The following is an 18,270-nucleotide window of genomic DNA, read 5'->3' on the forward strand; positions in this document are numbered from 1 at the left end:
CATAACGAGGCATTCCAAGACCTGCTTCCCCAAGCCACCACTAGTGCTCGACAACACAAGCATCGTGCTGAAGCACACCCCCCTCAGTGGCACAATCTACACTTAAAATAAGCCAAGCCACACAGTGCGCTCAATTGGACCTGTGGGTCATGGTCCACGGTGAGCCTAAGTAACACAAACTAAAGTTTGTCAAATCCAGGCATGCCAGAGAACCAAGTGGCCCAGATATGGTAGAGGGCGGAGTAGTCTCGGACACAAACACGCTTGTGCACATGGTAGCACTCCGGGTGGGATTCAAGCCCTGGATACCCGCTGTGATGCTCTGGATAAAAGCCTGGACGTAATGGGCATGTGCCTAGACCGCCATGAAGGGCACCTTGACACAGCAGAAGGCAGGATCTCAGATTCAGAAGATGGTCCGGCTCAGACCACCAAAAGACTGGAACGTGTGGAGAAGCTCCTTAAGACAGTGGCCATGCAGAATGAAGATCTAGAAGCCAGAAGTAGGCGCAACAACATTTGTATACTAGGCATACTAGAGACCACCAACACAGGACGCCTAGATGGGTTTGGGAACAAATGCTTACTGAACTGTTTGGTCACAAGTCCTTATCTCCTGCATTCTTGGTGGAAAGAGCCCACCATACCCTAGGGCCCCACCCGAACTGGAGAGGCCCGACCACTCGATAATCACCAGACTCAACTTTCAGCACAGAGACACGGTTATGCGCCTGGCAAGGGAGAAGGGACTGCTCAGCTGGCTGGGCTCATCGGTGTCCCTCTACCCAGACTTTACCAGGCTGGTCCAGGACGCCCACCAGAAGAATAATGGCGTGAAAGCCACCCTCCGGAATCTGGGACTGAAATATGGGATGCTGTACTCTGCACACAGGAGAGTGGACGTGGACGGCAGGTCAAGGATTTTTGACACACCAACAGCTGTACAAGATTTCTGTCAAATGCAACTCAGACTCTCCTGTGATTCACACTGGGGAAGCACCAAGCAGCACACAAGGCATCACTAAAGCAGGGACGCAGCAAAGTGAGCCATCCGGTCTTCCCTCCTCTACATGCAAGTCTCAGGTCAGTGTGTATTTTGTTGTGACGGCTCCTCATGTTATCACTACCACTTCTAATCCTGGCTCAATTACATTGCATTATGCAGAGGTGCGTGCACGATGCTCTACGTCGGCTCTTCCAACCGTAATTATAACCGCTTTAGCTAGGTCGGACTTTATAGTCTCGGGCTTTGAGGTGGGGCAAAACTCATATTTATATGCAGTCAATTGCTTGGCTAATAGGATGATGTCCGTTTTACTGTTCCCTCTATGTATTTTGCTAAGCTCGGCAGTGGCTCAGCAGGAATTTTAGTTCTGGCTTACAGAAAATGAACTGTAAGGATGCTACAGTTGGGCTTATGGTACCGGATGATGCTCTTGATTGTGGGGGCGTTTTTTCCCCGTTATCTGATGTTTCAGAGGCTTCTGGGTCCGAAGATGAAGTGACAGTTACAAGCTCTCCAGTCTCAGAGAATAGCAGCAGTGGCTCTTCGGAGGATATGAGCACCACGGTTAAACAGTCAATCCATTGTAAGGGGGATAAACATTTGGAATCTATTAACAGGCCAAGCAGGAAGCCAGCAGCTTCTGCACTTAAGTGGGTTTATTCGGCTAGCAACAAGTCCATCCTGAGCCACCCCAGGACACCTTAATTGATTTCAATCCACTATAATCAAAGCTGCAAAAAGAGGCAAAAGTGTGCATTATATTATACTCCTATACTATGATCTGCAATTTTCTGTGAATGTACCCAAAATATGCAGGGAGATATTTCACATTTTCAATTTCAGGTTGCTTTTTCTGTACTTTCGCCCAGAATACTCAAGACTAGATTGTGTCTGATCCCCTGTGATTATTGACTGTGTCCTGATTTCGAGGTAATTTGCCTGAAATATATGCAGGTTATTTGGTTGTATGTTATTGAGGCCCCCTTTTTTTGTCTTCCCTGTTTATTCTGCTTTCCTCAACCTCCCAGGGTGTTGGCCTACTGCTGTCAGGGGCGAAAGATGCTTCTAATAACCAGAATTTTGGGGGTTAAACCAGAATGTTCTTTCTGCCCGGACTAAACTGACCCCCTGACTACTTGCCAAGGAAGGTGAACCCATAATCTTACAGATGCCTGCCTCCTCATCCTAACACCTCCCGTTTGTCTTGGATCTTTCAGTTGCTTATGGCTGTAGTCCCTTCTGGCTACCACATCTTTCCTTCTGCCGCTCACTTCCTGCTTATTGCCTCAACTCATGATCTACAAACCTGACCACCTCTTTTCCTAGCATCCTCTTTGCACACTTCCTTGCATTCCTGTACACTACTTTACCACTGTAGCCCACCCATCTCCAACTCAGGTCCTACTTATTTCCACTCTGAAATCACTGCAACCATCATCTGTCTCTTCTTCCGGCTAGTAAGCCCATCACCAGTGTATTTGCTACATGCTCACGAGCCACAGCACTGCTCTCTCCCGAGGAGCATAGAACATGTAGTGAGTTGGAGGCAAAGGGGTCAAGCATAAAACCTGTATTCAGTGTAGTGGAAGTAGGGGCATTGAGCCTGTAGCCTGTAATGAGAGCGATGAGGAAAAACACAATTCAGTCTGTACTGAGAGAAATGGGTACGGGGATAGAGCACATAGTGTGAAAGAACAGAAGCAAAGAGCGATGAAGCCTATGAAGAGTCAGTGGAAGGGGTGTGGACTGCAATTAAGAGGAAAAGGGACGGGTTTAGCATTTATAGTGAGAGGAAATGTGGAAGCTTATAGGTTGCAGTAAAGGAATTTGCGTGGTTACTTACTACTGATGGACGGAAGCAGAGGGCAAGTTTACTTAGGAGACTGTAGCCAATTAGTAAAATCTCAACAACAAAGAGGACACTGTACCTAGACGTGAGATGCAAAAAGTCATCTGAAACGTCAGGGTGCAAAAAGTCACCCATTCAGTCTAAAGTAAGAGGAAAAAGAGGGGAAGAAAAGACTAGGTGTGAAAAGAGACAATATTGTCCATAGTAGCCCTCACACACCCATAGGATGTCATGCTTCATCATCGGGCCATTTTGCTCCACGTAGGGCCGGCGCTGCAATTCCCTACGGGCCCCATACAGGGACACTTTGGCGGAGATCTTTTAGGACAGCCGGATGGTGCATGCGGGTGTGCGGGGTATAGTTGATGGAGGGAAAGTGCGTGCCAAGTGAAGGTAAGAATAGTAAAAAGGTACATATGCAACAGTTTGTCATATAGGTGTACCTATAGCTGTGATGGCTTGTTTTTGTAGGCATGTTAACCCCAAAGTATCATAGGTCGACATGTTTCACGCCTTTATCGCCAGGGTGGTCGTTGGCGTTTCATCAGGACCAAAAAGCTTAAAGCAACATGTGCAAGTGAAAGGTGAAAGGATGCATTGACAGAGCCAAACAAGTATACAAGGTACATTACGATAGTAAACATGGCTGCAGATCTGTTAAGTTGCAGGTAGGCGATATGGTGAGGGTTAAGAAGTGGGCAGAACAGGTTTCCAAGACCACATAAGATAATCAAATTGTTTTGCATAGCTGATATGTTAAGCAACGGTAAGGTGCAACATTTTAGTGCCTTGTCTGTGTGCGCATGCTGATGAACAGGAGGTCAGAGAGTCTGTGATTGGTGGACGGAGGATGAAGACACTAATGTGACATGGCAAGCCACCACGAATGGTGAGGTGGAGAGTGCAGACAATTCAGGAGAAAGTATGGTTCCTTAGGAAGGCACAGCAGGAACAGAAAGTAAAACTGGAAGGTTTGGAAGAGCAGTAAGGAAACCCTCCAGATTAGAAGACTATGTGTGTGAATAAATTCCCTCTATCTGAATTCTTTCCAATGTATTAACCTAGTGATTATATATATTATTTCAAGAATATTTCAAAATCAAGATTTCTTTTCTTATGTATTATTATTCTTTTTGTACAATCTAATGTAGTTTTTATTCCTTGTTGTATAATCAAAAAGGGGAAGATTTATAGTGATCCATCCTATCCTGGCCTCTGGTATGTTGGTAAATAGGAAGAAAGTGGAATGGAATGTTTGTTTTGATTGTGTGGGCGAATGCTGAGATCAGGTTGAGAAGAGCTGCTTGGAGGCGCAGGCACCTGCTGCGAGTGCTGTGCCAGGAAATAGGAAAGTTATTTAAAAGAACTCAAGTCTTCAGCTCATCTTTACAGAAACATACGACTAAATGCTTTGAACTTCTAACCATAATAGAGGGTCCTTGGAAGAAAAAATTAACAGGAAGTTGGTGCTCAGGATATTTAAATCTTCTTCTCACTACTTTATATTCAACGAAAAATCACTGTGGACTTGTAACTAGCACACTAAGGTAGTAAATGGTATATCCTAATTAATATTTAAAAATCCTATGCATCTTCAACTTTATCCCCTACTTTTGTTTTTTGTCACTGACTTCTTTGTATGTTGCATCTTCTTTGCCTGCTGCTCACTTGATTATGAAACTGTCAGGCATGAGGCACCTCAATTAGAGTATTTCCATCCATCCAGGTTGTTGTACTGAAGGTTGAGAATCTTTGGTGGCCTTGTCTTTTGGAAACACCTATCCAGGTACTATTATGTTTGGAAACCAGTTTAAATAGGAAATCCCACCTGTTTTGCAAGTGTGTCTACAGTGATGATTTGATTTCACTACCAACACAGAGTAAAGTACTGTAAAGGAGAAACCGGTTTATCCAGTTGGGGTGCTATAGGATTAGTGGGCCTGGAAAACCAATGGAAAAAACGATACCCACACAATCTACTGCCAGTAACCAATAATAATAAGAAACAGATTCACATAAGAGGTCTTGAAAGTGCTTGTCCATAGATCCTCGCAGGGTACTTGCATTTTGCTGCCATTGCCCTCCTAAGAATGACTTCCTATACGTCAACAAAACTAATAAAAAGGTCGAATTCTGGCAGAGAGAGATAAAATGGATAAACAGAGAAAAGACAGAAAGAAAATATTGCATATGTCCGTGCTTTAAGAGTCTATAATTTTGGTCAGTAGAATAGTGCTGACCTGTATAGACCTGCCTTCTAAAGGAATCGAAGAAAGGTTCAGAATAACAGCATTCTCTCATTTTGGAGTTCACTTGTATTGCCTGGTCTACTTTCTTTGTCATAAACTACTTCAAGAATGCTGCCACACTGGGTGTCATTTTTGGTAGGAAAATGCTGACTTGTCACATGGCTAGAAGTCAAGCAACAGGTGCATCTTTTGTCGTTATCACTGAAATTGTCTTTTTACAAGTTACATTGAACTTTAATTCAAAGATAGCAGCCAATTCGACAGCTAACTGTCAACACTTCTATTCATAAAATATAACAAAAAGTACTCCAAAAGGTCGTCCTTGCATCTGTGCATGTATGTGAGGCCATCCTCGAATATTTTATTTTAATAAAGTATAATATAAACCACTGAAAGATGGCCACCATGAATGCACATGAGTGCATGCGCAAGCATGCACAGGCACATTTCAATGGTTTTTGTTTTACTTTAGCACCATTAAATGATGGTAGCCGCCGTTATTTATAACAGAAATGTGGCCAAGTAATTTTGTATTGATAACAACTACAGTAACAAGCATTAAAAATGCAATAGCTCTTGCTTTTTATTAAGTTGAAGCCATTTGCTTTGCTATACAATACCATTAGCAAGCAAATGGCATTAACTTAGTCAAAGGCGAGACCTATTGCATTTTCAATGCTTGTTATTCCCTTACAGCAGCAGATAAAAAATCTGCGTTAAAGTGGACAGTAAGCAGGACAAGGAACGTTCACAAATCATGCACCTTTAGCACAGCACTCAATGTCAATAGACATCTGCTTGCTGCAGAGGAATACTGCTCCTCGGTACACCGAAGTGTTGAGATATTTAAAGAGCTCCTCTTCGGGGCTGTTCGTAATACCCACAGCTTTAAAGCCAGTACATTTTAAGAACCTTACAGTAAAAAAAATCAGTCTAGCCGGTTTTGTAAAAAACATTATTTCGGGACCCCAAACCCCTATGGATTATGTAGGGGCTGCGGTCACTGTGCTCGTGCCGTTTAGGGTGGCATTAACTTAAGCAGTTTCCATGCCCCCGCGGCAGCTCCAGTAGGACGCCCGCCACCGTAGGATTCATAAATCAAGAAAGCAACCCTAACAGCTGTGAACATGGAGTCTCGGGTGATGGTCAACACCCTCCCCCTCTCCCCTTCATTAGGACGTCAGTTTCCCCCATCTCCACTAAATCCATGCAAAGCAAACTTTCAGAAACAAACCGTAATTTCCATATAGCTGTACCCAGCTGGACAGATGAATTGTGGCCAGATACAATATGTAAATTAGCCTGTGTTCCCCCGAACCTTTAGCTTGCCTTCTCGGACCTCGACCTGCTGAATGAACCCTGTCTGGGTCACAATAAATAAGCGACCACCAGGAAAAGTGCTCTCTAGGGTGCGAACCCCACATCTCTCACCTAGGCACATGAAGGCTTGTCTGAAAGCTGTGTCTGAAAGCCAGAGCCCAGCCTCGACGACCGGGAACCCCAAAGCCTGCTCTTGACCGGCCTACTGGCCAATGTCAGCTCCGCGAACCCCTGGACATCAGTGACAATGAATCCTGCCAGGAAAGGGGCAGGTAAACAAAGCACTGACAATAGCTTTCATTCTCCTGCAGTCCGTTTTCGTGCATGCAGTTAGGTGAGGGGCTCAAAGTAACCAAATATTTTTTCTGTAATTAACACAGCGCCTGCTTTGTGCAGCGTCTGTGAATTGAATGGAGGGGGGGCCGGGGTATATTTAAAAGTTAAGCTGACGTGCTATGTGTTTGAGGGAGGGAAAGCAAAAGCACGCCGCCATGCGCGCACCAGGGAGGGAAAGCGAAAGCACGCCGCCATGCAGGCTGTCCACATGTGCGTGCAATTTTTTTGTCCCTCTGTGTGTTGCCATGACAATATAAACTTATTTGGCACAAGATGGCATCGGACTGTCCACTGTCCGTACGTACGCGTGCATGTTTAGCTTTGGCTGAATGGCAAGAGCAGCCATCTTTGTCCATCCGTACGCGTGCATGTAAAGCTTTGGAAGAATCGATCGCAAAAGGCACTCGCATGGCGAGAGCAGCGCATGCCTGCTGCTAACGCAAGGAGAGACCTAAAAATCTGATGGTAGTTTGAATCCATTTCCAAATTAAAACAATATACAAAAATAACACTACTGAATTGATCAGTTCAAAGGTGGAATGAAAAAATCAAACAAATCACAATACAAAGGCTATATTCTAATCTAGATAACAAGCAAAATGTGCATCTCGTGGCAAGGGGCATTCTAAATTATCAATAACGTCTCATAGTGTGATGCAATGTCTTACCTGTCCAGGTGAGATGTGGTCAGGAATTCCTTCCAACACAGAGATGTTGCTGCTTTCAATATCCAGAACGCATAGCACAGGGACACTCTTACCGACCAGTCCCTCTCCCCAGTCTTCATGAAGCACAAACTGGTCACCCTACAAGACCAGAAGCAAAAACGTAAAATATTAGTTTACCCTTTACTTCATCTGTAACATGTTCACCACTGTGTAGTTCAATGACAGCACACATGTGAATCGTTATGTTTTTGCTTCTCTACTTTGTGTTTATTGGACTGATATTATCCAGTGGAGTGCAAGAACTCCAGAATCCTTACAACTGTTAAAAAATGATGACTGATGCTGGTCACAGGGAGTGTGGCGGGGGAGGGCAAAGCCACTCAGTACCACTGGATTACTATTACATGTAGCGGAAATCAAGTACACCACCTGCTTCAGTTTCACATCCCTCTCCTAAGGTGTATCTTGACTCAAACAGGGCACCCAAATATGAATTCCTTACAGCATAGTATAGTTGGTCATCCTTATACATAACTTAGGTTCTATTCCTGCAGACTGCACAATGGTCCTCTTGACAGTTAGTTATTTTAGCCACTCAAAGCCCACAGACTGTCCTGGCATACCCTTTCAATATTGCCACCGGGGCTATAATGATCGAGCCCCTTGAGCCAAGGGTTTACCAGCAATGCATTTCCACTTTCATCTTACTGCTGCTGGGAGATCCTCCTGACACAATCTCATTTCCTACCATTTTCACCTGATTAATGCAAGATTAGCCTGGCACACCCAACACAATGCATGATATATGCTATTGTGGAACACCCTCTTAGAATAGCCTCTCTTTTATTGCACTCACACTATGGAGGGGATACCATGCTAAGACAATGTCATAAGTTATGAGTTCATCGGAACTGCTTTGAGATCAACATGGCACACTGGTCCAGTTCTGTTCTCTGCTTACTGTGCAAGACATTACTGGTAAGTTTCTCATTTGATACCGCTTTGCCTTCTTGAGGAGACTCTCTTATGGCTCTCTTCGCTGTATGCATTGAATCTGCACTTTAGGCTGAGACGCTAAAACAACTGGCACCACCTCTACAGATACTGGTGCTCGCTGACCTGCACTCCTCTGCGGCTTTCTACGTTGAAGGTTTCCCAGATCATACAACCTTGATGGGCTTGTCCTGCTTCTCAGATTTTGGGACATCATCCTCATCAGCAGCTGCAGTGTTCAGCTCAGAAGGCTTGGTTTGAAAGAATGATTCTGTTTTTCTGCGCTTCTTCTCCGCCACATAAAGCAGGTGTGTCTCTGAATACGACCAAGCCAAACAACCAAACTGTTCTGGTATCGGAAGAAAAAGAAGAAAATAAAATATCTGAACACCAAAGCACCTATAGCCTCTGTACAAAAGCAATTCAATTTTTTGGGGTTTCTCACAGTAAGCATCTTCTTTACTTTCTTTAATTCATTCGGTTGTCACTGCTTGGCTACTAAACCTTAATTCATCTACCAGCAAGAACCTACACTTTTCCAACCAACTTCTCCTCAATTTCAAGTGTATTTTAGTTTCTTGACAAGAACCCTAAAAACACCATACATCAATTAATAGGCAATATCATCACAGTTAGAATGGCGTACAATCCTCTATTACGGACCAAAGATACAAAAATGGACAATTCAGTGTTCAAACCCCCATTCACAATTTAACATTTTCTAGAAATTCTGGAGTAAGCCTTTTTTTGCTCAGTCTCACTAACCTCGGAGAGTCAAGTGCTCGAAGGAAGTCCTTGGTAAGACAGTTTGAGTGCACCAGTAGTGTTGCAGTGACACTACTTGTCACAGTTAAGGCCCAGTAAACACAGAAGGAAGAATACGATCTAAACAACTGATGCACACACGTAAGGAGGACCTGGATTTAAGAGTCAATGCTCCAACTAAGATATATGCTTCAAGTGTCTTTCTTCCTCCACCTAGTAGTTAAGTAGGAGGCATTTGCCATTTACTTTTTTCCCCTGTCAAAGTAAATCACTGTCAGGATTAACCTGCACATCCATACTGCAGGCATGTAACGTTGTGACAGGCAAGCACCATAACTCTTGTTAAACATCGTATCCCAAGGACGGGTTTTGCCTTCCTTCACCTGGACAAAGTGCGTCTCTTGTATGAGAATGACAGAAGGACCCTACTGCCGCTAGCTCAAAAAGAATGCATCCTTCTTCCATCTATTATTGAATCCAGTCTCATTATGGCAGACTATAATAAAGTCCATTCCCTTATCATCCTTTCTGGGGTTTTTTTTTTATCGCGCTGATGACAAATATCTCTACTTGGTCCAACTAGTAATCTCAAACCATACTCATCCAATGTATCGAAGCAAATGTTTCCTCCTGCAGTGACTATCCCCTCCACCGAGCCCACCTCTACACCCCTCAACCATCCCGGTCTCCCTCACCCCCAACTCGAGCAGCCCCCCTCCACTCAGTCCCTGGAAGCCAGGAACAGGACTATTGACGATCCAACTTTGGATATCGGGGCAATTATAATTCCCACCCCAGGAGATCGCTTAGGATATTTTACTTGGATTCTGTCCTGGATAGTTATTGTTAAAATTTTGCCCCACTATTAACCAAAATCCATTTTATCTTCACCATTTGGACTTTATTATAGTCTGTCCCCAAATCCTAGGTGGGGTGGATAGCGCTACTAAAAAATGTCAATCCTTTCTCTTATAATATTTCTCTTTTCAACATTGATATGGGGTAATAAATCTCACAGGGCTAGTTTAAAAATACTCCAACTGCCCAAGACATGGCGGTTTGGCACTCTTCTGTCTCAGGACCTATTACTCTGCGTCTATTACTGTACACTTATGCCGTTTTTCTATACAGTGGTCTTAGTTTAATAACTTTTAACATTTCATTTAGGCTGACCGCTGTAGTATGGCCAATTTGTTGGGAGCCATTACGGAACCCAAAATACTGAAGAAAGAGAGGTATAGGACCTAGTTGAACATTATTGCTTTGAAGTGACAATTTTTTCGTGAATTTAAAATACCAGTGATCCTCGCTGAAACCCTCTTGGCATGCAGTTCCCATCTCTCTCCCTGTCTTTCGCCATCAGCTATTATGAAGTGGGCATAGATTCATATTTTTAAGATTGGAGACTTTTTGTATCAGGATGGAGTCAAGTTTGTGGCACAGATTTGCTCTGGTAATACCATACAGAAAGTTTCTTTTAGCTTCTCTTATAGACAGATGGTCTTGGTTCTTAATAGTCTCTTTCTATGAGGTTTACTGGTCTTCTGGGTTGGCTGGGAGACTTTTTAGGCCTGAAAAAGTGAATGATTCTCAGAGTTTTTGGTATAGGGGACTTCGGTCCGACAGTTCTTTATTTGCCTCTAAAATTCGGGCAATATGGCAGAGGCATACACAGATAGAGATAAGTACTTCGAGTATGGATTCTCATTGCTGCAGGGGGCAAGCTTTTACAGAGTGATCTTTTTTAATGCTTGGATGCTCTATTACACCCCAGAAAGGTTTAACAAAATGTTCCGCACATCTGCTAGAAAATACCCAAGATGTAAGGGAGTGGGAGATTGGGGAAATAGGTTTATGACTTGTAAAGCCATATCCAAATTTGGTTACAGATTTTTTTTTTTAGCACATGTCACTTAAGGTTGGATGTGACAGAACACTCAATTTTTGCCAATGTGAATAGTATACAACGCTATAAAAAGATCTGCGGGGTCATCCTTTGAAGAAGATGACGTTCAGGAGATTGGACATCGAATCGGCTTAACATTTGAGAAGTATTTTAAATGGTATGCTTGGTTCTTGCACTGTCACTTTATTATGCGGCCGGCATTTAGCTAGCAATTCGCTAGCTGGATCGTGATAGTACTGTATTAGCACTCTGTTTGCTTAGACATCTGATTTGATGAAAAGGGATGTTGTACTTTGGCTGTTTTTTGCACTGCCATACATACATATATATATATATATATATATATATATCATATTTTTTTGTCCTCATCTCACCAAAAGACATCAGCAGATTTGTCAAGTCGTCTTACTTTACACCTGGGCGCCTCTCGGCTAACTGCGTTTGCCTAGGTCGCCCAGACCTGCCTCACGTAGTAGGGGCTTGGTGTAATGATAGGACCCAGGTAGGAGACCATCACTTAAGAGATTACCAATCGCATGCGTCGTCCCCAGCTTAACAGAGGATGCCAGATATTATGTGGGTTTTCCTTGCTACCTTCTTGTTCTAGGCGTGCCATGCCAAATGCAGCTTTGAGCCAGCCCTCTCTACTCGGGGGAATCGAGTCTTTCCACTTTACACAAATATCCCTCCGAGCTAGCAGTATAAAGTATAACAGCAACCCCTTGTGAATCTGTGATAACGCCCCGTTGATAAAAACATTGCTCCCAAAAATCACAAGATGGAGATTGATCTCGATATTAATTTAAAAAATGAACGCTAGAGAATCCCCCACATCTTTCCAAAAAGATCTTAACTCCGGGCATTCAAGAAAGATGTGAATATCGTCCGCATTGGGTAATTTACATCTAGGGCATTTTGGGGAGGGGCGACTGAGCAAACTTAGTTATCTTAGCTGGGGTGTAGTAAAGACTGTTAAGCACAAAAAAGAATTCTTTTTTAAACTAGCATGCTTGATGTATTTATGAAGTAATTTAAGGGATGGCCCAAAAAAAGTCTTCAATGTCATGGGCGAGAGGTGATTGGTTCCAGACCGATGTTTGAGGGGGAATATCCGAATCGTCTTCTTCAAGGAACCTTGTATACCACAAAGATATTTCTTTCTTTTTTGGCTGGACGTTTTGCAGTAGCCGCTCAAGTTCCAAGTTCCCAGTGATTTCGCCCACTTCTGCCTCATCCCATGATGTACGTTGGAGATACTTAAACTTAGAGAGTGTGGGGCCTATCTAAGCTCTTAAGATCTCCCATGGAAGAATCCCATCTATGTCCACCAAATCCGATCATTTAACCACATCAGCCTTCTTTATCGGGATCACCAAGCTACCACCCAGGCAGAGTGGGGTCCCGGGGGAGTCCCAAATGGGAGCAAAGTCGGAAAAATATCCTATACCCAATCTGCGTCACGCTTTATACCATATTGTCAAGGCGGCCTTAAGAACCTTCAGACGGACACGTTTAAAGAATCTTGGGGCCCCAAACTTATATATAGACACCCTCCTCCTCCACTTCCTCCCTCAACGATTGCCATGTCACCCAAGAGCCTGCCCCACGTTGTATCATCGGGTATTGAAACAACATCCTTGGACCTGACCTGGCTGGAGCTGCGCGTCTTTTTAAGGGCTGCCTTAACCCCACGACTTGCGGAACCCGCTTCGCGGGTCCCGCAGCGGATTTAATCCTCACCGTTTGTTCCTTTGTTTTTTGGTTTCCTGCTTGGCTGCACCGAGGGGGCGTGTGAGGCTTCAGGGCTGCGAGCGTGAGGCTGAGGCACCTGGCCCCGCTCTCCCTGAACGCCCCGCCCTCACCTCCTGTAATCATAAAGGCACCTGGACTTCCTCATTGTGGCGGTTGGACCTGACCTGGCTGGAGCTGCGCGTCTTTTTAAGGGCTGCCTTAACCCACGACTTGCGGAACCCGCTTCGCGGGTCCCGCAGCGGATTTAATCCTCACCGTTTGTTCCTTTGTTTTTTGGTTTCCTGCTTGGCTGCACCGAGGGGGCGTGTGAGGCTTCAGGGCTGCGAGCGTGAGGCTGAGGCACCTGGCCCCGCTCTCCCTGAACGCCCCGCCCTCACCTTCCTGCACCACGCCCCATTGCTATTGGCCTACAAAAACCAGTGAGAGACGCTGCGCGGGAGCGGGCTGGAGCGCCCGGGGATAAGCCCGGGACAAGGGCGGGACCGTTTGAGGCCGTTCGAGGCCTAAGAGGACTGGCCTGGCCCACCCCCCTTGGTTTGTATCATTGACTTCGGGCTTGGCTTTTGATATTAGTGAGTACGCCACAAGAATTATATCTGCCATATATCATGTGTACTAGGGGGAGTCGTAGTAAGACCGCACTGGGCCTGACCAAGCCAAATGGCACCTTGGATGACTTTCTAGTAAAGACAAACTTGGCAATAGACGCCGAAATTACAAAAATACAGAATAGGGTTTCTATCGAGCTTGACGCCGCGCGCAGGCTCTCCCAAACATTTGCTAATTCTAAAAAATCATCCTTGGGACACATTGCGTCCGCTGCATCCCCCCAACAGGCTGCACACCCCCTCCCTCTGCTAATACATGCCGACATTCATCATTCTTATCCTTCTTCCTCTTCACCTCCATTAGATTCCTCTTTTATTTTTACACCCATGTCCCCTAAACCCACTGAGAATAATTTTTCTACTGTACAGGAAAAGCCTATCACTATGCTGGATATCCCTGCCCCCTCCTTTTCGGTAGTAAAAAGTAAACATCTACATCGTCAAACCACGAAAAGGAAGAACATTGCTAAACTTGCCTACAACCGCAAGAAAGCAAAAATTGCTAGGCATCAGTTTTTCAATTCTAGAAGAACTCTGCCTAAAATAGGGGACCTTAAACAAACTTCACTTGCAGTTTCCCAGCAAATAGGGGGTGAGAGTGATCTTACCTATCCTAACACCACTACTGTTCCTGCTTTAGAGAATTTTGCTGTCTCTGGTGACAACTCAACAACGGGAGGCCAAAATGACTTGGGGAGGGATATGGGCAAGACGGGTGATGATGAACATTTTCTCAAAACAGTCTGGGTTACTCTGAAACAACTTTTGTCACCTTTTGAACTAAGACTGTCACGTATTGAGACTCACCTGCTTGAAATGGATAAAACTTTAGTTTCCCTGGCCACGCTTAGCCTAAAACAGCTGGAAGCTACATATCCCCAGATTACCGAGGGTCTCACACAGGCGAGAAATGATGGTACCCAACCTGTACCAGCCTCAAATGCTGGCATTCAATCGGCATCAGTGCCTATCGAGGCATCCCCTGCTCCTATAATTCTCCCCTCTCCTTTGCCCTCCCTATCATTCAAACCTACTCCAATTCCTAAACCCCGGAAAATCGCAAACGTCCTTGTTTCTTTGCCATCAAGTTCATCAAATCCAGATACAAAACCACCCCTAATACAAGTGCAGCCCAAAAATTCTTCTAGAAATGATCAAAATGTGACCAAGCCTATTACCCCCCTTTTACAGCGTACTTTTGACCAATATCCAAATAAACAGAATTTCCGCGGGGGCTATATTGACCTCCCTCCCGATGCTGGGCCCTATGTTGCTATTTTGGCTGGGGTACCTACACTTGCCCCTGACACCGTGGAAACCCAGTGGTCCTTAAAGAACAAAGTGATCCACTGGCTAAATGCCAACAGGCAGCATCCACATACCACCACAAGCAGGGTCTTAATGGTCAGGCGAGTTCCATGGGTGGGTCGCACTAATAAAACCATATTAGGAGACTGTATTGTGGTGTCATTTGCAGACCCCCATACAGCCCAACTTATCACCACATGGGATACACATGCGATGCACCAATCGATTGTCACTAACCCCTTACCTTTTTCTACCCTCCAAAACAGATAGTCGAGCCTTCTGGGGTCTGGTCCATAGCCCACAATCACAGATGGAAGGGGAACGGGCAGGGATGGCAAACCAATAATAATTGGTGGGAAGGTGCACCCACTATGAATAGGTTTGAATGCCTAGATCAGGTGGATTGACTGGGAATTCTTGATCTTTCACCTCGGTCGAGCACTCTAAATCTTTCAACCAAGGCCAGTAACACTGACAATTTTCCATCTGTAAATAAAAATCAAAATTCCCTGGGTGCAGAAGAACTCTGCCCAGCCCAGTGTCCCCTTGCTGTGAGCGCCACACAACATCTAGAGACGGTACATTCCCTAGTCCCGATAGACGCAACGGGAAAGGTTGGCCAACCACCTCAGAAAAACAGCGACTCGAAACATTCACTCCTATCTTGGAATGTAGCAGGCTTGGGTAACAAGATCACCCATAAACCCTGGTTGGAAATTATAAAGAAGCATGGCGTTCTTTGCCTGCAAGAAACTTGGCTTGTTGAGGAAAGTCATATTATGGGGTATCGAACATTTCATTCACCCGCTGTTCCCTCTCCCCAGGGTCGAAACAAAGGGGGCCTGTGCATATATACATCGAATGCGGGAGACATAAAGGTATATGATTTCCATTCCGATCAATACTTTCAAATTCTTTTATTTAAATGGGGCACCACACAAAAGGTGATATTGGTAAATTTTTATAATAACATGCCAGTAAATGAAATGGAACAGACCTTGAATAAAATGTCACACCACATTCATAAAGTGAGAGATCAAAACACGGGGGACCATATAGTGCTATGGGTGGGAGACTTTAATTGTGCCATCTGCCCATCTTCCGAGTTAGGTTTGTGCGGCCTTTCGGATCACGAGGAGGATGGCCCTTTCCATTTCTCACACACCAAGTTGGGGTCCCTCCTCAACAGCATTATCTTCTCTTTTGATCTTACTTTCATTAATCAGGCATGTTCCCCCCCAGTTCCCTTTGCCCCAACATATAATGGCAGAGGCTGTGAAACCACAATTGACTTTGCACTAGCGTCCCCCATCAAACCCAATTTTATAACTTTCTGGGAGATTGGGGACGACCCAATGAGCGATCATTATCCAATTACTTTTGGGGTAATGATCACAGAGGAGAAAGCAAAGGAATCTAGTGGGCCGCTATATCCACTGGAGGTCACTTTAACAAAAATAAACGGCTATGTGATAAAGTGGGAGAAAATGAATCCTTTAACTTTCTTCCACAGCCTCATATCATCTTGCTTTACAGACATACTTGCCGGTTTAGAAGAGGATATGGATCCAAAGGCGATTATGGCAGCTTTCGCTAACATTCAGCTTTACATTAAAGACATGCTAATGAGGAGCCATAAAAAGAATGAGAAACACACACGTGGGTGGTTCGATTCTAGCTGCACAGCTGCCCTGAAGAAATTGAAGAAAGTTTTAAATGCTATCCCAAAAGATAGGGTGCACATTTCCAAGGCCAGACGAGAGTATAAAAGGGAAATTAATCATCGCAAGGCTACAATGAAAAGGGAGGCCTGGGAAGCTCTGGGGGAAGCCGCCAGGAATAAGGACGCTAACCTCTTTTGGAAAGTTATAAGATCGGTATATAACATAAAAGCGAGTGACAATTGCATAGATGTAGCAATCACTGCAGACCTCTGGGTAGAACACTACAGCAAACTTTATACCAACAGCCAGGGGGATACTCAGATCCAACAAAATGAACCCTTATCTTTGAATAATACATTTTATGATCACCAGTCAATTGACCCCCCAGTATTCCCCTATCCAATTGACTTGGTTTTTACTGCACTAGAAGTGGAAAATGCCATCAGGGAAAGCCCATCAGGGAAAGCTCCTGGCCCCGACTATACCCCTGTGGATGTTTATAAAACAAACCTCGATTTTTGGGCCCCCCTCTTAACTAATGTTTTAAATATGGGAAACAAATGTGGCTTAATTAACACCTGGTCAGATGCAATTGTAGTGCCCATTTTTAAAAAGGGGAATAGGGACGATACTGCTTGCTACCGTCCCATATCTCTACTGGACGGTCTTATGAAAATTGCAGGAAGGATCGTCCTTAAGAGAATTCAACACTGGGAGACAGAGAAAAAGGTTATTTCCGAAACCCAATATGGGTTCCGTAAGGGAATGGGTACCCAGGAACAATGCCTTAACCTGTCCCTATTGATCTCCAAATACACCGAGGCCAAAAAAGGGGACCAGTTTGTTACCTTTGTTGACCTCAGCACAGCATTTGATTGCGTGGACCATCTTCAGCTCTGGTCAACATTGGAACATATCGGGGTGGATCCCACCATCATCATATTTATAAAATAACTATATAGAGATGCCGGAGCTAGAGTGAGGTTCGGGTCCCAGGGTCAATGCACACAGAAATTTTCCATAAACAGAGGGGTTAGGCAAGGCTGCATACTTGCGCCCCTCTTATTCTGTTTTTATATAAACTCTATTGTAGAGCACTTAATAAATATCCCAAGTGACTATCCAGCAATTAATGGTAGGCCTGTACCCATTCTTTTATATGCCGATGACGCGGCAATTATGTCTAGGACTAAGGTAGGGCTGCAGAGAGCAGTAACTGAATTCTCTTTCTATATGGGGAAACGAAATTTGAAAGTGAACATCTCTAAAACCTTCTCCATGGCATGCACCCAAAAAAACAAAAGGCCACAATGTTCGATATATCTTGACGAGCAAAGAATTGAGTGCACAGACACCTTTTGCTACCTAGGTGTCGTCTTTGATAGAAAAGGAGGTTGGAAACATGCAGTATCTGCTAGGAAACTTGCCTTTAGTCGCGCCATTGGGGCCCTGTGAACTTTCGCAGCAAAAATCGGGGGCAAACCAACTGCTGAGATGTTACAGATCTATCAAGCTAAGTGTATAGCGACAGTCACTTATGGAGCAGGCCTATGGGGCTTCGAAAACGTGTCCTCACTACAAACCTGTGAAAACCTTTTTATCCGTTATTTACTAGGTGTGAGCAAATCCACTTCGACTTTCTCCACCCACATTGAGACTGGCCTTAAATACCTTAGCGACACTATAAAGTTATCACCGTGTTTGCTATGGCACAAAATCTGGACCACTATGGAATGCCAATTTAATAGAGAACTCATTATGGACTGTAAAAATCTGGATGGTGTATCCAAAATCAAGTGGTTACGATACGTCCAGCTGATGTTCTCTGAAATTGGTCACCCTGAAT

The 18,270-nt window shown here is 44.4% G+C and overlaps 1 protein-coding gene across 3 annotated transcripts in view; it reads right to left on the reverse strand.

Annotated features, from left to right (window-relative positions):
- The window catches only part of LOC144782069 (acylamino-acid-releasing enzyme-like), a 500,573-nt gene that overhangs the window by 361,382 nt on the left and 120,921 nt on the right, over positions 1 to 18,270 (reverse strand). For all 3 annotated transcript variants that reach the window (XM_078661213.1, XM_078661214.1, XM_078661215.1), the window contains 2 exons: positions 8,598 to 8,770; positions 7,429 to 7,566 (listed from right to left, as the gene is read on the reverse strand). In XM_078661213.1, coding sequence (XP_078517339.1) covers positions 7,429 to 7,566; positions 8,598 to 8,770 — 311 coding nt within the window. The remainder of the gene's footprint in view (positions 1 to 7,428; positions 7,567 to 8,597; positions 8,771 to 18,270) is intronic.

The sequence above is a fragment of the Lissotriton helveticus genome, chromosome 9 (genome assembly GCF_964261635.1).
Source record: "Lissotriton helveticus chromosome 9, aLisHel1.1, whole genome shotgun sequence".
Taxonomy (NCBI): domain Eukaryota; kingdom Metazoa; phylum Chordata; class Amphibia; order Caudata; family Salamandridae; genus Lissotriton; species Lissotriton helveticus.